Here is a 24401-nt window from a genome sequence, read left to right as displayed (position 1 = left end):
TAACAATGGAGCATGACCAGTAGAAGTAGTAACAATTGGATTACCTGAGAGACCACGATGCCACCCACCCCAAAGCATGTTTCGGGCACGTAGGGTCTCCTACTTATAAAATTATACTTAAATGTGCTTTAATACAGGGGTTACCAATAACATTTGTTTTCCCCTGTCAATAGAGAGTACTAGTAGTTTTCAATAAAAACTCAGCACATGTTAACTAGTGAAGATAGTATTGCTGCCTCCTAATAGGTGGTGTTGCCTGCTAGTAGGTGGTGCTGCCGGCTACTAGTGTCACGGGAAACCTAGGTGTCACGGGAAACTTAGGTAGGCAAGAGCTAATAACCCGGGCCCCTGCGATTTCCCTCAACTCTGGGAAACTCTGACTGACCCTTCTCCCAGAGTTTACACTGATGGTGTGCATGTCTGGGCCTCCATCCTCACCCTATCTCCTGTTACAACCTCAGGCTGAAACCACTACCCACCTCCCAGTGAAGAGACCACTAACCAATACCCACAGTTAGCACAGACAAGGATAACGGAAAATATACACCACGCCGCAGTCACTCAGGAATACACAATAAGTGCACAGGGCTGTTGTGAATTTGGATTCTGGGCTCCCCCGGTGGCTACTGGTGGAATTGAACTGGTGTCTTCATCTTCTCTGTTCACCTGTTCCCATCAAGATGTGGGAGCCGCTATATAACCTTGCTGCTCTGTTAGTTGCTTGCCGGTCAACAATGTTATCAGAAGCCTCTCTGTGCTTGTTCCTGCTCCTAGACAACTACTAGATAAGTTGGACTCTTGTCCATGTTTGTTTTTGCATTTTTGTTCCAGTTCACAGCTGAAGTTTCGTTACTGTGTCTGGAAAGCTCTTGTGAACAGGAATTGCCACTCTGGTGTTATGAGTTAATGCCAGAGTTTTAAAGTAATTTCTGGATGGTGTTTTTGATAGGCTTTTTAGCTGACCATGAAAGTGTCCTTTCTGTCTTCTGCTATGTAGTAAGTGGACCTCAAATTTGCTAAACCTATTTTCATACTACGTTTGTTATTTCATCTCAACTCACCGCCAATACATGTGGGGGGCCTCTGTCTCCTTTCGGGGTATTTCTCTAGAGGTGAGCTAGGACTAATATTTTCCTCTGCTAGTTTTATTTAGTCCTCCGGCTGGTGCTGGGCATCTAGAATCAACGTAGGCATGCTACCCGGCCACTGCTAGTTGTGCGTTAGGTTTAGTTCATGGTCAGCTCAGTTCCCATCTTCCAAGAGCTAGTTCCTATATATGCTTATGCTATGTTCTCTTGCCATTGAGATCATGACAGTTTGACCGGACCTTCAAAGTGTTAATTGTTTGGGCTGAAGCAGGAGAAAAAGAAGTGTTGAAGGGAAATTTTTTTTTTTTTTTTTTCTCCCCTCAGAGTTTTGCTGCCTAGCCCTTAATTGCTGTCTAGCTGCTTCTTACCTCCTCTTAACCCTTGAATGGCTCTGTGTCCACCTGTTTGTAATGGATCTTCAGAGTGTAACTGCAGGTTTGAAAAATCTCGCCACGAAGGTACAAAATTTGCAAGATTTTGTTTGTCATGCACCTGTATCTGAGCCGAGAATTCCTTTGCCGGAATTTTTCTCGGGGAATAGATCCGGGTTTCAGAATTTTCGAAATAATTGCAAATTATTTTTGTCCCTGTGCCTGCGGGTCTGAATGAGTCCATGACAATGGCTATTCAGATCGATAGGCGTTTGCGGGAGCGCAAACCAGTGCACCATCTGGCGGTGTCCACTGAGAAGTCGCCAGAGAGTATGCAGTGTGATAGAATTCTGTCCCGAAGCGAGCGGCAGAATTTTAGACGGAAAAATGGGTTGTGTTTCTATTGTGGTGATTCTACTCATGTTATATCAGCATGCTCTAAGCGCACTAAAAAGCTTGGTAAATCTGTTTCCATTTGCACCTTACCGTCTAAATTTATTCTATCTGTGACCCTGATTTGCTCTTTGTCATCTATTATCACGGACGCCTATGTCGACTCTGGCGCCGCTTTGAGTCTTATGGATTGGTCCTTTGCCAAACGCTGTGGGTATGATTTAGAGCCTTTGGAGACTCCTATTCCTCTGAAGGGGATTGACTCCACCCCATTGGCTAATAATAAACCACAATACTGGACACAAGTAACTATGCGTATTAATCCGGATCACCAGGAGATTATTCGCTTTCTGGTGCTGTATAATCTACATGATGATTTGGTACTAGGATTGCCTTGGCTGCAATCTCACAACCCAGTCCTCGACTGGAGAGCTATGTCTGTGTTGAGCTGGGGATGTAAGGGGGCTCATGGGGATGTACCTGTGGTTTCCATTTCATCATCCATTCCCTCTGAAATTCCTGAGTTCCTGTCTGACTATCGTGACGTCTTTGAAGAATCCAAGCTTGGTTCGTTACCTCCGCACCGAGAGTGCGATTGTGCCATAGATTTAATCCCGGGTAGTAAATACCCAAAGGGTCGTTTATTTAATCTGTCTGTGCCTGAACATGCTGCTATGCGAGAATATATAAAGGAGTCCTTGGAAAAGGGACATATTCGTCCATCGTCATCTCCCTTAGGAGCCGGTTTTTTCTTTGTGTCAAAAAAAAGACGGCTCTTTGAGACCATGTATTGATTATCGGCTTTTGAATAAAATCACTGTTAAATATCAATACCCATTGCCGTTGCTGACTGATTTGTTTGCTCGCATAAAGGGGGCCAAGTGGTTCTCTAAGATTGACCTTCGTGGGGCGTATAATTTGGTGCGAATCAGGCAGGGGGATGAGTGGAAAACCGCATTTAATACGCCCGAGGGCCACTTTGAGTATTTGGTGATGCCTTTTGGTCTTTCTAATGCTCCGTCAGTTTTCCAGTCCTTTATGCATGATATTTTTCGCGATTATTTGGATAAATTTATGATTGTGTATCTGGATGATATTCTGATTTTTTCGGATGACTGGGACTCTCATGTCCAGCAAGTCAGGAGGGTTTTTCAGGTTTTGCGGTCTAATTCTTTGTGTGTGAAGGGTTCTAAGTGTGTTTTTGGGGTACAGAGGATTTCCTTTTTGGGATATATTTTTTCCCCCTCTTCCATTGAAATGGATCCTGTCAAGGTTCAAGCTATTTGTGATTGGACGCAGCCCTCTTCTCTTAAGAGTCTTCAGAAATTTTTGGGCTTTGCTAACTTTTATCGTCGATTTATTGCTGGTTTTTCGGATATTGCTAAACCATTGACCGATTTGACTAAGAAGGGTGCTGATGTTGCTGATTGGTCCCCTGATGCTGTGGAGGCCTTTCGGGAGCTTAAGCGCCGTTTTTCCTCTGCCCCTGTGTTGCGTCAGCCTGATGTTGCTCTACCTTTTCAGGTTGAGGTCGACGCTTCTGAGATCGGAGCTGGGGCAGTGTTGTCGCAGAAAAGTTCTGACTGCTCCGTGATGAGGCCTTGTGCCTTCTTTTCCCGTAAATTTTCGCCCGCTGAGCGGAATTATGATGTTGGGAATCGGGAGCTTTTGGCCATGAAGTGGGCTTTTGAGGAGTGGCGCCATTGGCTTGAGGGGGCCAGACATCAGGTGGTGGTATTGACTGACCACAAAAATTTGATTTATCTTGAGACCGCCAGGTGCCTGAATCCTAGACAGGCGCGCTGGTCATTATTTTTCTCTCGGTTTAATTTTGTGGTGTCGTACCTACCGGGTTCTAAGAATGTTAAGGCGGATGCCCTTTCTAGGAGTTTTGAGCCTGACTCGCCTGGTAACTCTGAGCCCACAGGTATCCTTAAGGATGGAGTGGTATTGTCAGCCGTTTCTCCAGACCTGCGGCGGGCCTTGCAGGAGTTTCAGGCGGATAGACCTGATCGTTGCCCACCTGATAAACTGTTTGTTCCTGATGATTGGACCAGTAGAGTCATCTCTGAGGTTCATTCTTCTGCGTTGGCAGGTCATCCTGGCATTTTTGGTACCAGGGATTTGGTGGCAAGGTCCTTCTGGTGGCCTTCCCTGTCACGAGATGTGCGAGGCTTTGTGCAGTCTTGTGACGTTTGTGCTCGGGCCAAGCCTTGTTGTTCTCGGGCTAGTGGATTATTGTTGCCCTTGCCTATTCCTAAGAGGCCTTGGACGCACATCTCGATGGATTTTATTTCAGATCTGCCTGTTTCTCAGAAGATGTCTGTCATCTGGGTGGTGTGTGACCGTTTTTCTAAGATGGTCCATTTGGTTCCTCTGCCCAAGTTACCTTCTTCTTCCGAGTTGGTTCCTCTGTTTTTTCAAAATGTTGTTCGTTTGCATGGTATTCCTGAGAATATCGTTTCTGACAGAGGGACCCAATTCGTGTCTAGATTTTGGCGGGCATTCTGTGCTAGGATGGGCATAGATTTATCTTTTTCGTCCGCTTTCCATCCTCAGACGAATGGCCAGACCGAGCGGATTAATCAGACCCTGGAGACATATCTGAGGTGTTTTGTGTCTGCTGACCAGGATGATTGGGTTGCTTTTTTGCCATTGGCGGAGTTCGCTCTCAATAATCGGGCCAGCTCTGCCACTTTGGTGTCCCCGTTTTTCTGTAATTCGGGGTTTCATCCTCGATTTTCCTCTGGTCAGGTGGAATCTTCGGATTGTCCTGGAGTGGATGCTGTGGTGGAGAGATTGCATCAGATCTGGGGGCAGGTGGTGGACAATTTGAGGTTGTCCCAGGAGAAGACTCAGCTTTTTGCCAACCGCCACCGTCGTGTTGGTCCTCGGCTTTCTGTTGGGGATTTGGTGTGGTTGTCTTCTCGTTTTGTCCCTATGAGGGTCTCTTCTCCTAAGTTTAAGCCTCGGTTTATCGGCCCGTATAAGATATTGGAGATTCTTAACCCTGTTTCCTTCCGTTTGGACCTCCCTGCATCCTTTTCTATTCATAACGTTTTTCATCGGTCATTATTGCGCAGGTATGAGGTACCGGTTGTGCCTTCCGTTGAGCCTCCTGCTCCGGTGTTGGTTGAGGGTGAGTTGGAGTACGTTGTGGAGAAGGTCTTGGACTCTCGTGTTTCCAGACGGAGACTCCAGTATCTGGTCAAGTGGAAGGGATACGGCCAGGAGGATAATTCTTGGGTGAATGCATCTGATGTTCATGCCTCCGATCTGGTTCGTGCCTTTCATAGGGCCCATCCTGATCGCCCTGGTGGTTCTGGTGAGGGTTCGGTGCCCCCTCCTTGAGGGGGGGGTACTGTTGTGAATTTGGATTCTGGGCTCCCCCGGTGGCTACTGGTGGAATTGAACTGGTGTCTTCATCTTCTCTGTTCACCTGTTCCCATCAAGATGTGGGAGTCGCTATATAACCTTGCTGCTCTGTTAGTTGCTTGCCGGTCAACAATGTTATCAGAAGCCTCTCTGTGCTTGTTCCTGCTCCTAGACAACTACTAGATAAGTTGGACTCTTGTCCATGTTTGTTTTTGCATTTTTGTTCCAGTTCACAGCTGAAGTTTCGTTACTGTGTCTGGAAAGCTCTTGTGAACAGGAATTGCCACTCTGGTGTTATGAGTTAATGCCAGAGTTTTAAAGTAATTTCTGGATGGTGTTTTTGATAGGCTTTTTAGCTGACCATGAAAGTGTCCTTTCTGTCTTCTGCTATGTAGTAAGTGGACCTCAAATTTGCTAAACCTATTTTCATACTACGTTTGTTATTTCATCTCAACTCACCGCCAATACATGTGGGGGGCCTCTGTCTCCTTTCGGGGTATTTCTCTAGAGGTGAGCTAGGACTAATATTTTCCTCTGCTAGTTTTATTTAGTCCTCCGGCTGGTGCTGGGCATCTAGAATCAACGTAGGCATGCTACCCGGCCACTGCTAGTTGTGCGTTAGGTTTAGTTCATGGTCAGCTCAGTTCCCATCTTCCAAGAGCTAGTTCCTATATATGCTTATGCTATGTTCTCTTGCCATTGAGATCATGACACAGGGCAAAACAAATACAAATATAGGAAGGAGGAAAATATGACAAAGGGAAATATACACCACCAGATACGATACTCCTTTTCTTAGACCACCACTCCAGACCGAGATAACCAAGCACAAGACAGAAGCTATAATCGGCGACGCCCAATGTTCAGAAGAACAATTTAAAGGCAGTGGGCATGACCCAGCTTCCAATCCGAGCACCAGCTAAATTAACCCCGGACCAGCTAGATAAAATCTAGCCGACGCCACTGAGCGCATAGTGGACAAAAGCGGAATTACCACTGTCTGTCGAACGCCCTAGTATGAACAGCGTCCGACATGACAGTACCCCGCCTTCTACGAGGGACCCCAGGGCCCTCACGACTTATAGGACCCGGCTTGTCCGGATGACGGCGGTGAAACATACTGACCAGCCGATCCGCATGAATGTCCGAGGCTGGTACCCAAGACCTCTCCTCCGGCCCATAACCACGCCAGTGTACCAAGTATTGTAAGGTGCGGCGCACTACACGAGAGTCAACCACCTTGGAGACTTCAAATTCCAAATTACCATCCACCAAGACTGGAGAAGGCATCGGTGTCGCATCCACAAGACCCACCATCTTTTTTAGCAACGATCTGTGGAACACGTTGTGTATCTTTTACACCGTAGGAAGCTCCAATCGGTAAGCTACTGGGTTAATGACAGTGGTGACCTTAAATGGACCAATAAACCTAGGACCCAATTTAAGGGATGCTATTTTGAGTCTTATGTTTTTTGTGGATAACCACACCCAGTCATCCACACTCAGGTCCGGACCTGGCACACGCCTTCTGTCGGCCACACGTTTGTACCTAGCACCCACGCTCAATAAGCGCTGTTTAACTCTCCTCCAGACTGATGACAGTTGTGCTCCTAACTGGTCTTCCTCCGAGACGCCGGAAGAGCCCCCCTGACTCAAAGTACAAAATTGAGGATGTAGCCCGTAAACACAAAAAACGGAGACTCCCCAGAAGACTCCTGGCGGTAATTATTGATGGCAAACTCAGCCAAACGAAGGAACGTCGACCACTCCTCCTAGTTATCAGAAACAAAGCAGCATAAGTACTGCTCCAAATTTTGGTTCATGACCATTCGACTGAGGATGAAACGCTGAAGAATGAGACAACTTGATCCCCAGCCGTGAGCAAAACGCTTTGCAAAATTTTGCCACAAACTGAGTACCTCTATCGGAAACGATGTCAGACGGAACCCCATGAAGTCTGACCACCTTCTGCACAAATACCTGAGCCAGAGTCTTAGTGTTAGGCAACGAAGGCAAAGACACAAAGTGCAACATTTTTGAGAACCGATCAACAATCACCAAAATGACCGTGTACCCAGCTGAGGAGGGCAAGTCAGTGATAAAATCCATGGAGATCTCCGTCCATGGCTTACTAGGTACCTCAAGAGGAAGTAGTGTGCCAGCAGGATGGGAGCGGGGCGTCTTAGCCCTAGCGCACGTGGTGCAAGCTGACACGTATGAGACCACGTCCTGTCAGATTTTGGGCCACCAAAACCGACGTGACACCAACTCCAAAGTACCCCTGACCCCTGGGTGGCCAGCCAGGACAGCATCATGATGCTCCGCCAATACCTTTAAGCGGAGATGAAGCGGTACAAACAATTTGTTGATGGGAAGCTCTGGTGGTCCCTCCTCCTGAGCCTCGGCAATCTCAGCCTCAACCTCGGTTGTGAGAGCCGAAACCACAACACCCTTTTGGAGGATGGGTACCGGATCTTCCCGAGGTTCCCCCCCGGAAAACACCTGGACAGAGAATCCGCCTTTGTTGTTACTTACAGACCTGGGTCTAAAAACACTAAGTTGAACCGCGTGAAAAACAATGCCCAGCGAGCCTGCCTGGGAGATAGACGCTTGGCAGACTCCAAATAAAGCAAATTCTTATGGTCGGTAATTACAGTAACCTGATGAACCGACCCCTCCAAGAAGTGTCGCCATTCCTCAAAGGCCAACTTGATTGCCAACAACTCCCTGTTGCCGATATCGTAGTTACGTTCGGCAGACGACAGTTTCTTGGAGAAATAGGCGCAAGGACGCAAATCGCTCAAGGATGAGCCTTGTGACACCACCGCCCCCACACCAACCTCAGACGCATCGACTTCCACAACAAAAGGTTTCGATACGTCTGGCTGCACAAGAATGGGGTCCGAAACAAAACTGTTCTTAAGAAACTCAAATGCGCGCACAGCGGCCTCAGGCCAAACGGAGAAATTGGTACCCTTTTTAGTCATGTCTGTTAGCGGTTTAGCAATGATAGAAAAATCCTTGATAAACTTCCTATAGTAGTTTGAAAACCCAAGGAACCGCTGAAGTGCTTTTAGGTTATCAGGCCGTTCCCAATGCAACACCGCTTGCACCTTAGCGGCGTCCATTTTAAACCCAGAAGCAGACACAATATAACCCAAGAAAGGCAACTCCTGAACCGAAAATACACATTTCTCAAGTTTTGCATAGAGCTTATTCTCTCTGAGAAGCTGTAACACCTGCTTGACATGATCTAAATGAGTATCACGGTCGCTTGAATATATGAGAATGTCATCCAGGTATACAATAACGAATTTCCCCAAAACATGTGAGAACACATCATTTATAACATGTTGGAACACTGCTGGTGCGTTTGTCAACCCAAATGGCATCACCAAATTTTCAAAATGACCCTCAGGGGTATTAAAAGCCGTCTTCCACTCATCACCTTGATGGACTATTATGAGGTTATACGCCCCCCTGAGGTCAAGCTTGGTAAACCACTTAGCACCTGCCACCTGGTTGAACAAATCTGGTATCAGTGGCATAGGGTATGGATCACGAACCGTAATCTGGTTTAACTCCCTGAAATCCAGACACGGGCGTAGTCCGCCATCTTTCTTCTTAACGAAGAAGAATCCCGCTGCCACAGGCGAAGATGAAGGCCTTTGCTCAAACTGTCAGCAATGTAATCCTTTAACGCTTGTCTCTCCGGACCGGAGATGTTAAACATCCTTGCTTTAAGCAATTTGGCCCCTGGTTTAAACCTGATAGTACAGTCATAGGAGCGATGTGGTGGCAACTCTGAACAACCCTTCTCAGAGAACACAGCCGCAAAATCCAGAAGTGATTCAGGAACGCTTGAAGTCACAGCAGACACACATGTGGCCAGGCAATTCTCCTGGCAGAATTCGCTCCACTGAATTATGTCCTGAGTTTTCCAATCAATAACCGGGTTGTGCATAGACAACCATGGGAAACCCAAAACCACCTGTGCAGGAAGATTCCTGAGCACCTTACATGTAACCTGCTTGGAATGTAGAACCCCAATGTGGAGTTTCACCTCAGCCACAAACTCAGTAATCTCCCCCTGTGAGAGAGGAGCTGCATTGATGGTGACCACGCGGATAGGATGAGGCAGTTTTTCGATCCTAAAACCTGCTGTGCGCGCAAACTCCTCATCAATGAGATTTGTGGCAGAACCGCTATCCACAAAAACAGTGATTGGCAGCTCTCTGCCAGCGATGATAACTTTGGCAGGGAGCATGCATTGAGAAACCACCATGGAGGATATGCATAAGCTCAGATTGGTCTCCTCCACACCCTCTGAGCTTAGAAGTTTTCCGCCGTTGCGTTTTTCTTAGACAGCAGAGGACAAATGTTAACAAAATGACCAGTTTTACCACAGTAAAAACAGGCTCCCTGCTTCTTGAGCAAAGGGGCTTGACGCTTAACATGTGACACCCCTGCGATTTGCATAGGCTCCGTGGGCTCACCTGCAGCAACCTCACGTGAACCTACACCTTCTCCCATAGGCGGCGTCTCATGCTCCCCCTGACGCAAACGGCGATCAATGCGGACAACAAGACTCATAGCGGAATCTAGAGAAGCAGGAGTCTCGCACATCAGGAGGGCTTTTTTAACCCTTCCAGAAACCCCATGAATAAACTGACTCTGCAGCGCGGGATCATTCCACTCTGTGTGTCGACCGCCCAGCGGCGAAATTCAGAACAGTAATCCTCTGCAACACGCTCCCCCTGTCAAATAGCGCGTATCTTAGATTCTGCTAGAGCCATTCTGTCAGGATCATCGTAAATGTGTCCAAGAGCAGAAAAAAAACTCTCCACTGAGATAAATGCAGCAGAATCAGAAGGCAAAGAAAACGCCCATGCTTGAGGATCCCCGTTTAGTAAAGACAACACTAGACCCACACGCTGAGCCTCATTACCTGAGGAGATCGGGCGCATACGAAAATAAAGTTTGCAAGCTTCACGAAAAGTAACAAATTTACTGTGTTCCCCAGCAAACCTTTCAGGCAAAGGAAACTTAGGCTCAGCAACTCTACCTGCTGCTCCAGCTTGCACATTAGATACAGCTAGTCCCTGTTGCTGCACTGCCCCCCTCAACTCAGTGACCTGTAGGGACAGTGCCTCCAACTGGCGGGTTATGGAAGTCATGGGATCCATGAAATTCAAATAATGTAGGCCGATTATAATGTCACGGGAAACCTAGGTGTCACGGGAAACTTAGGTAGGCAAGAGCTAATAACCCGGGCCCCTGCGATTTCCCTCAACTCTGGGAAACCCTGACTGACCCTTCTCCCAGAGTTTACACTGATGGTGTGCATGTCTGGGCCTCCATCCTCACCCTATCTCCTGTTACAACCTCAGGCTGAAACCACTACCCACCTCCCAGTGAAGAGACCACTAACCAATACCCACAGTTAGCACAGACAAGGATAACAGAAAATATACACAACGCCGCAGTCACTCAGGAATACACAATAAGTGCACAGGGCAAAACAAATACAAATATAGGAAGGAGGAAAATATGACAAAGGGAAATATACATCACCAGATACGATACTCCTTTTCCTAGACCACCACTCCAGACCGAGATAACCAAGCACAAGACAGAAGCTATAATCGGCGACGCCCAATGTTCAGAAGAACAATTTAAAGGCAGTGGGCGTGACCCACCTTCCAATCCGAGCACCAGCTAAATTAACCCGGACCAGCTAGATAAAATCTAGCCGACGCCACTGAGCGCATAGTGGACAAAAGCGGAATTACCGCTGTCTGTCGAATGCCCTAGTATGAACAGCGTCCGACATGACAACTAGGTGGTGCTGCCTCCTAATAGATGGTGCTGCCTGCTAGTAGGTGGTGCTGCCGGCTACTAGGTGGTGCTGCCTGCTAATAGGTGGTGCTGCTTGCTAGTAGGTGATGTTGCAGGCTACTAGGTGGTTCTGTCTCCTAATAGGTGGTGCTCTCTGCTAGTAGGTGGTGCTGCCGGCTAGTAGGTGATGCTGCCGGCTAGTAAGTGGTGCTGCCTGCTAGTAGGTGGTGCTGCCTGCTAGTAGGTGGTGCTGCCGGCTAGTAGGTGGTGCTGCCGGCTAATAGGTGGTGCTGCCTGCTAGTAGGTGGTGCTGCCTGCTAGTAGGTGGTGCTGCCGGCTAGTAGGTGGTGCTGCCGGCTAGTAGGTGGTGCTGCCTGCTAGTAGGTGCTGGTGTTGCCGGCTAGTAGGTGGTGCTGCCTGCTAGTAGGTGGTGTTGCCTGCTAGTAGGTGCTGGTGTTGCCGGCTAGTAGGTGGTGCTGCCTCCTAATAGGTGGCGCTGCCTGCTAGTAGGTGGTGCTACCTGCTAGTAGGTGGTGCTGCTGACTAGATGCTGGTGCTGCCGGCTAGTAGTTGGTGCTGCTGGCTAGTAGTTGGTGCTGCCTGCTAGTAGGTGGTGCTGCCGGCTAGTAGGTGGTGCTGTTTGTTAATAGATGGTGCTGCTGGCTAGAAGGTGGTGCTGCCTGCTAATAGGTGGTGCTGCCTGCTAATAGGTGGTGCTTCCTGCTAGTAGGTTGTGCTGCCGGCTAGTAGTTGGTGCTGCCTGCTAGTAGGTGGTGCTGTTTGTTAATAGATGATGCTGCTGGCTAGAAGGTGGTGCTGCCTGCTAGTAGGTGGTACTGCCTGCTAATAGGTGGTCCTGCCTGCTAATAGGTGGCGCTGCCTGGTAATAGGTGGTGCTACCTGCTAGTAGGTTGTGCTGCAGGCTAGTAGGTGGTGCTGCCTGCTAGTAGGTGGTGCTGCCGGCTAGTAGTTGGTGTTTCCTGCTAGTAGGTGGTGCTGCCGGCTAGTAGGTGGTGCTGTTTGTTACTAGATGATGCTACTGGCTAGAAGGTAGTGCTGCCTGCTAATAGATGGTGCTGCCTGCTAATAGGTGGTGCTGTCTGCTAGTAGGTGGTGCTGCCAGCTAGTAGGTGGTGCTGCCTGCTAGTAGGTGGTGTTGCCTGCTAGTAGGTGATGGTGTTGCCGGCTAGTAGGTGGTGCTGCCAGCTAGTAGGTGGTGCTGCCTGCTAATAGGTGGTGCTGCCTACTAATAGGTGGTGCTGCCTGCTAGTAGGTGGTGCTGCCTGCTAGCAGGTGGTGTTGCCTGCTAGTAGGTTGTGGTGTTGCCTGCTAGTAGGTGGTGCTGCCTCCTAAAAGGTAGTGCTGCCTGCTAGTAGGTGGTGTGGCTGGCTAGTAGGTGGTGCTGCTGGCTAGTAGGTGGTGCTGCCGGCTTGTAGGTAGTGCTGCTGTACCTGTGCATATGTCAGCAAGAGAGACAGGAGGGAAATGCACACACTGCGTAGCCCTGGGACACTCATATAAGGTTGGCCATTACCCACTATTATGCTTTGCTTAAATTGCGCCATCATACTCTACTGCTCTTTACAAACATAAACATCACTGTCACCATTGGGGCTCACAATCCAGATTCCCTATCAGTATGTCTTTGGAGTGTGGGAGGAAACCAGAGAACCTGGAGTAAACCCACACAAACATAAGGAGAACATACAAACTCCTTGCAAATGTTGTCCTGGATGTGATGTGAACCCAGAATCCCAGTTCTTCAATACTACAGTGCTAATAATAATCTTTATTTTTTATATATATCGATAACATATCCCGTAGTGCTTTACCGTTTACACACGTTATCATCACTGTCCCCGATGGGGCTCACAATCTAGAATCCCTATCAGTATATCTATGGAATGTGGGAGGAAATGAGAGCCCAGAGGAAATCCACACAAACACGGGGAGAACATACAAACTCCTTGCAGATGTTGTCCTTGGTGGGATTTGAACCCAGGACCCCAGCGCTGCAAGGCTGCAGTGCTAACATCTGAGCCACCTTGCTGCCCATGAGATTAATGGAGGTACCCACTGAGCCACCGTGCTGCCCATGGGATTAGTGGAGGTACGCACTGAGTACTGTGTTGCTGCTCTGCTCCGTAACCTTGCCCAACAATTTAAAATAAATAAATAACGCAACTATCACTAGTCATCGCCACTGACCTGTTGTGATTATTAGAAAAACTGTCAGAAATCCTATTTATTGTAACCTTTGTTGGGTCATGGACAAAGTGGCAGATCTAGTCACCAGCTGCTTTAATTTTTGTACAAAAAAACAGTAAGTCTCAAATCAATTTAGATTATAATTCGTTGCCATTTAGGAAATGTTATCTATTATATTGGAAGCCTTTTCATGGGAGTCCAAATAGAATTGGCACCAAATTCCTTCTTTAAATAAATATGTAATATTATTGCAGTTCTCTTGGGATATACAGTATACATACTTCCGATTTCCTTCATAACAGGCAAGTCACAGCAGTAATAGCTCTCAAAGTATTTGATGTTTCCTACTAAATGGCATTACTTCTGCTGTATAATGAACTAACTGAGAAATTCATATTACTTTATGGTGTTGTTTTTTTTTTCCTAAACAAGGAACAAGCCAGCAGTCTATAGAAAAAAAATATAATCTACATTTCTACAGTAAATTAGCTTTTTTCTAATTCGAATGGTAGTGCACCAAAAGAAACATTTTTATTACAGTGCAGAGCTACAATACATAAACTAATAAGATACAGGATAGGCATCGGCGCATTGTATCCCGCTGTAACAATCTGTGTCCCAGATGTAAGACTAAACCCCCCTGGGATGCTTCTAACTGAACTTACAGTAACATAGTTACATATATGATTCTAAAAGTTACATTCAAGCAAACTAGGAGTCATCGTTTTACATCTGGGATATAAAGAGTTAAACACAGGTACAAAACGCCTTGTAAATGATGCCTCAGGATGGGTTTTTGTTTTACAGTTTGAGGTCAAACCAAAATGAAAGTTTGGCTAATAACAGGAGAAATTATACTCTTTTTGGATCGGTTCCTGGTTGTGACATATGAGAACAAGCACAAAAAAGATTTTAGGTTTTCAAATTCCAATTTACATGATTATTTTTAGTAATGATATATACCGCAAGTGGGAGGTTACTCATATTTGGGGAAGTAATAGAAAAGGTTTTTTTTTGTTTATTTGGTTTGCTGGAAGCTGGATACAATTTGTTGTCACATAGTTCAATATTTTGTCCCTTCTTGGCAGATACATTGTACTTGTAAGTCCATGTATTGTTCATCCAGATAGTTATAGAGGACACCAGGTCAAAAGAGGCCAGTTCGTTCTCTTGTTTTATTCCCTCTGCTCCCCAGAGTATTCTATTTTTTTATGTTGTTATTTTTTACTAAATTAGCCATATAGTTTTAACAATATGAGCCTTTTTATATAGTGCATTTTTTCTGGTCTTTATCAAGAGAGTGTGGCTCATGGGATTCTCTGGGTGGTGTCTTCACGCTGCTCCGCATCATTATACTGTGAGTAATGTCCTCTTGTAAAGTCTATGAAAAGCAGCACTAAATAAAAAGGCCCATAGCTCTAAAACTGTACGGTGGATTAAAAAAAAAAAATACTTAGGGGAGTAGTGGGAACAACAAGAGAGCAAAATCTGACCAAAGGTGGATGAAACACTTGTAGAAATGGCTGCTGGAATGATATTCTCTTCACAGTCAAACAATATATAAATGCTTGGGGTAAATTAAACTAATCTCACAGACAAAATCCCCAAACCGTAATTACCAGATTGTCATAAAATTTAACCTTTATTTTTAATATTAAAAACATGTATGTGCACTTGACAAAACCATCACCAATAGATGCAAGCGTACTACAGGAAAGGCTGGAACAGTGTCAAGCCCTACACTCTCTAGGTGCCCCCTACCTGCCTGCGGAGGTTGGCACCCTATTGTCCTACGCCGTGGCGCCCCCGCTCCTCGTCGACTTTCCCTGCTACCCCTATCACACCCTACCAGGGTAGGGGAAGGAGAACCCACATATACACAATGTATGAATGTAAACAACTTGGGTGGACATCAATATGTCAGTAAAGGTATCTAGCTAGAACTAGAGTTCTCGACTAACTTGGTACTCTGTGTCCCTTTACTCCATAATACCTCTAGCTAGAGAAAACAAAAAAATTGGCAGATAGGGATGCTTTATCAGAGATAGCTTTATACCTATGTGATTTTGGTCCGTTTGCTCCTGTACAATAGGGTCTCAAAATGCCATTGTGCTACATGGATAGGGGATCGGCCCGGTGGTGCAGATATCTGAATTGCTGACATGCCGAATATGTATACAAGCTAAGTAACCCTTTATTATTTGGATGTACTCCTGATGAAACTCTTGGAATTAGAAGGGGAGAAACGCGTTGAGTCTAAAGGGATATGATTTTTCTGCATAATAGTCTAAAGGGATTTTTTGTATAAAACATAATGTGGTTTAGTGTTTTGGTTTGTAGTGGGGTCACAGATTAATTAGGCCATTGGCTGATGAATTAACATATGGTCGATTTAAGGCATTTAATGTAAATTGTAACACTGCAGTTTGATATCAAAGTTGGTATGGGTTATGTGTGACACAATGGCATTTTGAGACCCTATTGTACAGGAGCAAATGGACCCAAATCATTTAGGTATAAGGGTATGTGCACACGTCCGGATTTCTTGCAGAAATTTCCTGAAGAAAACCGGAAATTTTCTGCATGAAATCCGCAATTTTTTTTTTGCGGATTTTTTTGCGTTTTTTTCGCGTTTTTTTAGCATTCTGCAAGCGTAATTAGCTTGCAGAATGCTAAAGTTTTCCAAGCGATCTGTAGCATCGCTTGGAAAACTGACTGACAGGTTGGTCACACTTGTCAAACATAGCGTTTGACAAGTGTGACCATCTTTTTACTATAGATGCTGCCTATGCAGCATCTATAGTAAAAGATAGAATGTTTAAAAATAATAAAAAAAATGGTTATACTCACCTGCAGGCGTCCGTTCCTATAGATGCCGGTGTGGTTCAGGACCTTCCATGATGTCGCGGTCATGTGAGCGGTCACATGACCGGTCTCGACCAATCACAAGACCGTGACGTCATCGCAGGTCCTTCACCGCACACCAGCTATAGAAACCGAAGCGGCAGCATGTAGCGGAGAGGCGGGAAGACATCGAAGGTGAGTATAGGACTATTTTTTATTTTAATTCTTTTTTTTTTACCAATTATATGGTGCCCAGTCCGTGGAGGAGAGTCTCCTCTCCTCCACCCTGGGTACCAACCGCACATAATCTGCTTACTTCCCGCATGGTGTGCACAGCCCCGTGCGGGAAGTAAGCAGATCAATGCACTCCTAGGTGTGCGGAATCCCCTGCAATTCCGCATTTTAATGAACATGTTGCTTTTTTTTCCGTGATGTGATTTTTTCGCGGAAAAAAAGGCTACATTTGCACAAAAAATGCGGAATACACTGAAAATAATGGGAGGCATATGTTAGCGTTTTTTTTGCGTTTTTATCACGTTTTTATAGCGAAAAAACGCAAAAAAAACGCGAAAAATACTGAACGTGTGCACATGGCCTTAAGCTATCTCTGATAAAGCATCCCTATCTGCCAATTTTTTTGTTTTCTCTAGCTAGAGGTATTATGGAGTAAAGGGACACAGAGTACCAAGTTAGTCGAGAACTCTAGTTCTAGCTAGATACCTTTACTGACATATTGATGTCCCCCCAAGTTGTTTACATTCATACATTATGTATATGTGGGTTCTCCTTCCCCTACCCTGGTAGGGTGTGATAGGGGTAGCAGGGAAAGTCGACGAGGAGCGGGGGCGCCATGGCGTAGGACAATAGGGTGCCAACCTCCGCAGGCAGGTAGGGGGCACCTAGAGAGTGTAGGGCTTGACACTGTTCCAGCCTTTCCTGTAGTACGCTTGCATCTATTGGTGATGGTTTTGTCAAGTGCACATACATGTTTTTAATATTAAAAATAAAGGTTAAATTTTATGACAATCTGGTAATTAAGGTTTGGGGATTTTGTCTGTGAGATTGGAATGATATTCTCTTGATGTGATAAAATTGAAGGTTTTTATTATCACTACGCGTTTCAATGCTGAACCGACGTCCTTTTCAGGTGAAAAAAAACAACATACCTAACAGTGAGACATTGCAAAAGTCTAAAATGTGTGCCAAGATTAGTTCTGATTTTCTTTGTGGTGTATTTGTAGGGATGAGGCAGCCTTCCGAGATCTAAAGCGACTCCTGAAGACAGCTGTGAGAAAAATATCCCAGGTCCGACACATTACATCTCTCATGACACCTGAAACAGAAAGTGGATAAATGAATCTACAGATGGTGACCTTAATCTTATGGATTAAATCAAGTCTGCATCAGTTCAGAAGGACACCTTTTCGGAGGTCATTCTTAACAGGATTTACATATTACACCAGATAAACCATCTACACATGGATTATTACTATGCAAAAGACAAAATCCATGAATTTTCCCAATCATCAGTCTCTGATCTATGCAAAGTTTTTATAACAGGGATTGTTTTGGCGAGTACAGGATGTTTTGTTGTGTTAAATTTGCCCATGCATCTTGCACAGGACTGTTATGCTGTGAAATACACGTCAGTCTACCATAAGCTCAATATTTAAAAGATCTCTAGCATGTACATGGTTTTCATATTTCATGTGATTATTTTTATGTATATTTATGTTTGTCTTTACTACATCCTAGAATCATTACAAATAAAGAGAAAGTATAATTTCTAGGTAATAAAAGATAACATGTTATGATTTTTGGTAATTCATGTTACTCTTCTGGTTATGGAGCCAAGAATATCAAAATTATACATTCAGTACTTTAAGGCTAAGTTCACATTTGCATATGTGTCCGCAGCATTTCGTCTGCATGCGCAAACGCATGCAAAAACGCATGCAAATGCATGTGAATGCAGCGTTTTTTATCCTCATGCTCTTACGCATGACATAAAAAATGCTGCGATTGCATGCGTTTGTATATGTTTTTCATGCATTTGCGTTGTTTATGCGCATGCGTACGATATTTCCCAGTGGGCGTGGCTTATGGGTTTTTTATATATAGAGACACTGCACAGCAGAAATTCACTCTTTTGGATGCTGCTGCTGTAAGATGGAGAGTGTGGAGAACTTCAATATGAATCTGGATTTATCTTTGAAATTGGCTTTTGCTTTTGCTCTGGCTTGTGAGGAAGAAAGGAGAAGAGAAAGACGGAGAAGACGTCGTCGTTGCTTTCGGCAACACCCTATTGTTGAACTCAGACAGAGTCGTGGAGCTTACCACTCATTGTGCACAGATCTTCGTGAAAACCCGGCAAAGTTTTTGGACTCCACCAGGATGTCGCAACACAGCTTCGATGATTTTCTGCAACGTGTCCGAGGATACATCAGCAGGCAGGACACCCAACTACATACCGCAATTCCTGCTGAGGAACGTCTGTCGATGACCATAAGGTATGTAATTTTGAACAACCAACACCAGTCGTTACTATTATTGTTAGAAAGGCCATGTACTGATTTATTTGTTCCTTTGTCTGTTCCACAGATTCCTGGCTACCAGCAGCATCTTTGTCGCTGGCAGCTTTCTCTCTGAAACAGCCTGAATGATGACATCAACCAGCTGTGTTGCTGTATTAGACAGGAAGCACCGGGCAAGAAGCAGGACTGATCCCTTCAGCTCTCCTCTGCTGCCATTTTCTCCCATAGGCAGCGGAGCTGCAGGCATTGCTCCCTGCCCACCACCCATGAGGGCAATCTGGCCAGGGGCCCCCCCGCAGCCTCGGGGCTGGATAAACAGGTCAGATTGCCCTTAGTGTTAGGGTACCGTCACACAGTACAATTTACATCGCTACGACGGCACGATCCGTGACGTCGCAGCGATCGTATGATTATCGCTCCAGCGTCGTAGACTGCGGTCACACTGTGCAATCACGGCGCTGGAGCGATGCCGAAGTCCCCGTGTAACCAGGATAAACATCGGGTAACTAAGCGCAGGGCCGCGCTTAGTAACCCGATGTTTACCGTGGTTACCAGCGTAAAAGTTAAAAAAAACAAACCGTACATACTCACTATCTGATGGCCGTCAGGTCCCTTGCCGTCTGCTTTCCTCTCTGACTGTCTGCCGGCCGGAAAGTGAGAGCAGATCACAGCGGTGACGTCGCCGCTGTGATCTGCTCTCACTGTACGGCCGGATTCAGTCAGAGCAGGAAGCAGACGGCAAGGGACCTGACGGGCATCAGATGGTGAGTATGTACGGTTTGTTTTTTTTTACTTTTACGCTGGTAACCACGGTAAACATCGGGTTACTAAGCGCGGCCCTGCGCTTAGTTACCCGATGTTTACCCTGGTTACCAGCGAACACATCGCTGGATCGCTGTCACACACAACGATCCAGCGATGTCAGCGGGTGATCAAGCGACGAAAGGAAGTTTGAAACGATGTGCTACGACGTACGATTCTCAGCAGGGTGCCTGATCGCAGTAGCGTGTCAGACACTGCGAGATCGTAACGATATCGCTACAACGTCACGAATCGTGCCGTCGTAGCGATAAAAATGCCACTGTGTGATGGTACCCTTAGCTGCCTACAGGGGCCCCCCTACATCTCAGGTGCAGCCACACTGATTTTACATGTGGTATGTTAGCAGCAGCCTGGGGGCGTGGGGAAGAGCGAATATTTATTTCTCTTTAGCAGCACGGACAGGTTTCTGCTTCCTGCCTCCTGCTGCTCTGCTGGCACCGGGTGGGGACCCCTGACTCAGGGGCCTCATAGCAGCTGCATGGTGTGCCGCTGTTAGTGACACGCCACTGGCTGGGGGTCCCTGGAGCAGTGGGGTCCCTAGGCAGCTGCCGGCCCTGTATGCCAGCAGGTGTCAGTGCCTGGGCCCATCATCTTCTGTAGGCCACTCTGACCCTGTGTTTGACCATGTGATGGGCTGCATGGGGGTGTGGGATGCCAGCTGGTTCCCAGTCCTTCCTGCACGTTACTTGATGTGGCCCCCTTTTAGAAGTGAAAAGCAAGTATGACAAAGAGGGCACATGGTCTTACGCATGCCTTTACCCCTTTGATCGGTCACTCTTTTTTTGCTTCTGGAATGGTCTTTATCCCTCTCCCCTTAGTGTTTGCATCTAAGACTCTCCAAACCTATGAAGGATCATAACTTTGCAACGGAAGGTCATAGGGCGGCAGTTTTGGTATTTTATATGATAGTTCCTTATTCATAGTGTATATACAGATACAAGCAAATAAGAAAATTAGTGCACTAATGAGAACATGTCCTGGGAGGATTAGTCCCTTTTGGTATAGGATGTTTTTTTATTTACCTGGGTGGGGCTTTAGAGCTCCTCAAGTACTCCGCCCTATTTGATCCTTTGGAAGTTGAATGTATAAAAAGAGAGTGTCTGATTTTTTCATATTATTTATTTTTTAATGACCTGAAGAAGACTCCAGGGTGTAGGAGTCGAAACGTGTTGTCCTGTAATTTTTTATTACCTCAATAAAGCAGATATTGATATATAACATCTATGAGAATCTCCATACGGGAGCGCTGGCTATATACTGGGATTTTCCTTGCTATTACTTTACCACGGATGTCTGAGGGCCTTTTCCGTGTGCCCAGTCGGCCGAGCTGCAGACCGTACCCCTTGAATTCCTGTCGGATCCCCTTTCAATGCTTCATTTTCCCCTTTGAATAGGTGAGTGCAATTATACAAATGTGCAATTTACACCTAGTTTATACTTCACTTAGATCGTGCGCGGCGTTGTTCCCATTTTTTCCCTATCCTCAGGGTTGTATGGATTCTTGTAGATTGTGAGCCCTCGCGGGCAGGGTCCTCTCTCCTCCTGTACCAGTTGTGACTTGTATTGTTCAAGATTATTGTACCTGTTTTTATTATGTATACCCCTCCTCACATGTAAAGCGCCATGGAATAAATGGCGCTATAATAATAAATAATAATAATACACTAGCCATTTTGCGTAACTCCTCACCCTGGGGTGCTAGAACATATCGAGACTCTGTAAGGCATCAGGCCCGTTCCAGAGATCTCGAAAATGTAACCGGTGTGTGGCTAGGATGTACAATAACTCCATATTCTCCTTAAATCTTAAATCTCCTTATGACATTCCTAACTGTATGGGGAAAGCAATTACACAGCATGGGCTCCACAGGGGGTCATCCTGTATGAGCTTGGACACTAGCTGGTGTGGCTGGAACACCTGCTGAGCCAGGTGTCATCTAAGGCTTCTTTCACACTTGCGTCGTGTGACGTATGTTGCAATCCGTGATTTTGGGAAAAAAATGGATCCTGCAAAAGTGCCCGCAGGATGCGTTTTTTTTCCCATAGACTTGTATTGCCGACGGATCATGCGTCGCGTCCGTCGTGCACTGGATGCGTCGTGTTTTGGCGGACCGTCGGCACGAAAAAACGTTCAAGGGAACTTTTTTTGTACGTCGCGTCCGTCATTTTCTACCGCGCATGTGCTGCTGGAACTCCGCCCCCTCCTCCCCGGACTTTAGAATGGGCAGCGGATACGTTGAAAAACTGCATCAGCTGCCCACGTCGTGCAGAATTTTCACAATGTGCGTCGGTACGTCGGCCCGACGCTTAGCGACGGAGCCGTACTGATGCAAGTGTGAAAGAAGCCTTACAGCTACATACACTGAAGGTGGATTGTACCTCTCCCTGGCTTAGGTCTCCATACCTTATCTCATGCACTTGCACTTTATAATTTGATTACATAGATTCCTTGCAGCAGATTTTCATGGCAATTTATATTTGGAGGTATTTTATATTGGTGATCAATAGATACCTGTTGAGAATAAATCCTGATTTGTGATAGGAACATTACAAAGAAAACATTTGAAGCCACAATCACAAAATTTGATGCAATCTCCTACCATTGAATGATTCTTTAGAATTAACATACTTTGATCTTATCATCTACCCACTAATATATGCCATAAGTGAAATACCAGCAGCTAAGCCCACTCTCGAGAAGGTTAAATGTTAGCTCTTGGCACTCCTACAATGTTCATGTTTGGTGCAAGGTTTTATAAAAGGATATATTACACAGTTTTTTGAACAATTGTGCCACTCAAATGTTTTTCTTCAGTTATGGATATAGGAATTCCGTTTCCCTGATAATAGCAATGTTTAGTAGTCAATTTTTAGTTCTCAAAGAAATGGTAATGCCGGAATTTCCCTCCCACCCAGTTGTGTGTGAAGGAATCTCTCCACAAATATTCTTCAGTCATGTCGTGAAGATTATTTTCTCTCCCACCTCATCCTGTATGAAAGAATGTGTATCACTGCATTCTTTTGAATCAAATTTACAGTCTCTCCATTGTGCCAGCCATGAGTTTGATTGCACAGTGGTTTAATACATGATTAAGCAATACATGTCATTTTATGAGATATATTCTAAAAATGTTTTGTTTGTTTTTTGTTCTCCCAAATTTAAGATGTCGCTTACAGATATATGTATCTTAGCAGTCCTTATAAAACTGTTTAAATCAGTATAAATATTTTCTATTTTTTTTTGCTTTGCCATAAATTTATTTATGAATATATATGGTGTTATGCTCTTTCATCTTATGACACTAACTTGTACACCTGTAATAAGTCTGTGTCGTCAAAGAATGTAATTACCTATTGTTTATAGTAACATTTTATGGTAGACATAATTTTTTATATTCTGTATATATTTTTTCATATAAATGAGTTTAATTAAATATTGCTAAAATGTTGAAATTTTCACCTTGATCACTAGGTCCAATACTAGGCTGAAACGTACCATTTATACTCGAGTATAAGCCGAGTTTTTCAGCACATTTTTTTGTGCTGAAAACACCTCCCTCAGCTTAGCCTCACCGACCTGGATCCTGTCGGGTTCTTCATATATCAGACCTAAACTGTCAGAAAAAGCATCAACAGAATAGCGTTCTGGGGTTTGTGGGGACAAAGAAAATGCCCAGGTCTGAGGACCTCTTCACAGTAGGGGCATGATTATTTCCACACGCTGAAACTCCTCCCCTGACAACCAGGGGCACAGGGTAAAAAATAACATATGGCTCTCCCTGAATACCCTAAACTGGTCTTTCGCTCCAGAAAATATATCAACGGGGGCCATTACAGGTTTAGGAGAGACCAACTGTACATCAGAGGGTACTAACGTCACAGCCACTGCCGACCGTGGTGGGCTATAACGGATCTTCATCAAATTAATATCTGACCCTGCTACTGAAATTGTGAAAACTACAGGCTACGGCTTTCCTTAGTCAGATCCTAAGTCATCTGCGTCCAATTCGCCACCTGGTCACAAAGTGTGTGAACATATTCATATTGTTTTAAAAATATATCTACAGTGGGTATGGAAAGTATTCAGACCCGTTAAAATTTTTCACTCTTTGTTTCATTGCAGCCATTTGGTAAATTCTAAAAAAGTTAACTTTTTTTCTCATTAATGTGCACTCTGCACACCATCTTGACTGAAAAAAAACCCAGAAATGTTTTACAAATTTATTAAAAAAGAAAAATTGAAATATCACATGGTCATAAGTATTCAGACCATTTTGAGCTAATACGGCCATGAGTCTTCTTGCGAATGATGCAACAAGCTTTTCACATCTGGGTTTGGGGATCCTCTGCCATTCTTCCTTGGAGATCCTCCTCGGTTCCGTCAGGTTGGATGGTGAACGTTGGTGGACTCCATTTTCAGGTCTCTCCAGAGATGCTCAATTGGGTTTAGATCAGGGCTCTGGATGGGCCAGTCAAGAATGGTCACAGTTGTTCTGAAACCACTCCTCCATTATTTTAGCTGTGTTCTTAGGGTCATTGTCTTGTTGGAAGGTGAACCTTTGGCCAAGTCTGAGGTCCAGAGCACTCTGGAAGAGATTTTCATCTAGGATATCTCTGTACTTGGCCGCATTCATCTTTCCTTCACTGGCAACCAATCGTTCTGTCCCTGCAGCTGAAAAACACCCCCATAGAATCATGCTGCAACCATCATGTTTCACTGTTGGGATTGTATTGGGCAGGTGATGAGCTGTGCCTGGTTTTCTCCACACATACCATTTAGAATTATCACCAAAATGTCTATCTTGGTCTCATCAGACCAGAGAATCTTATTTCTTATAGACTGGGAGTCCTTCATGTGTTTTTTAGCAAACTCTATGCAGGCTTTCATATGTCTGCTAAGGAGAGGCTTCTGTCGGGCCACTCTGCCAT

At 45.3% G+C, this 24401-nt stretch overlaps 1 protein-coding gene and 1 long non-coding RNA gene across 2 annotated transcripts in view; one reads left to right on the top strand and one right to left on the bottom strand.

Annotated features, from left to right (window-relative positions):
- GUCY2F (guanylate cyclase 2F, retinal) overlaps window positions 1–17938 on the top strand; it is a 182750-nt gene extending 164812 nt beyond the window's left edge. The window contains exon 19 of the mRNA XM_077285143.1: window positions 17359–17938. Coding sequence (XP_077141258.1) covers window positions 17359–17470 — 112 coding nt within the window. The 3' untranslated portion in view covers window positions 17471–17938. The remainder of the gene's footprint in view (window positions 1–17358) is intronic.
- LOC143805623 (uncharacterized) overlaps window positions 1–24401 on the bottom strand; it is a 143490-nt gene that overhangs the window by 10597 nt on the left and 108492 nt on the right. Inside the window, exon 3 of the long non-coding RNA XR_013221290.1 lies at window positions 17284–17450. This is a non-coding gene — a long non-coding RNA (uncharacterized LOC143805623). The remainder of the gene's footprint in view (window positions 1–17283; window positions 17451–24401) is intronic.

Source organism: Ranitomeya variabilis, chromosome 2 (assembly GCF_051348905.1).
Source record: "Ranitomeya variabilis isolate aRanVar5 chromosome 2, aRanVar5.hap1, whole genome shotgun sequence".
Classification (NCBI taxonomy): Eukaryota; Metazoa; Chordata; class Amphibia; order Anura; family Dendrobatidae; genus Ranitomeya; species Ranitomeya variabilis.
Note: the sequence above shows the minus strand (reverse complement) of the source record. Positions and strands in the feature narration are given on the sequence as shown.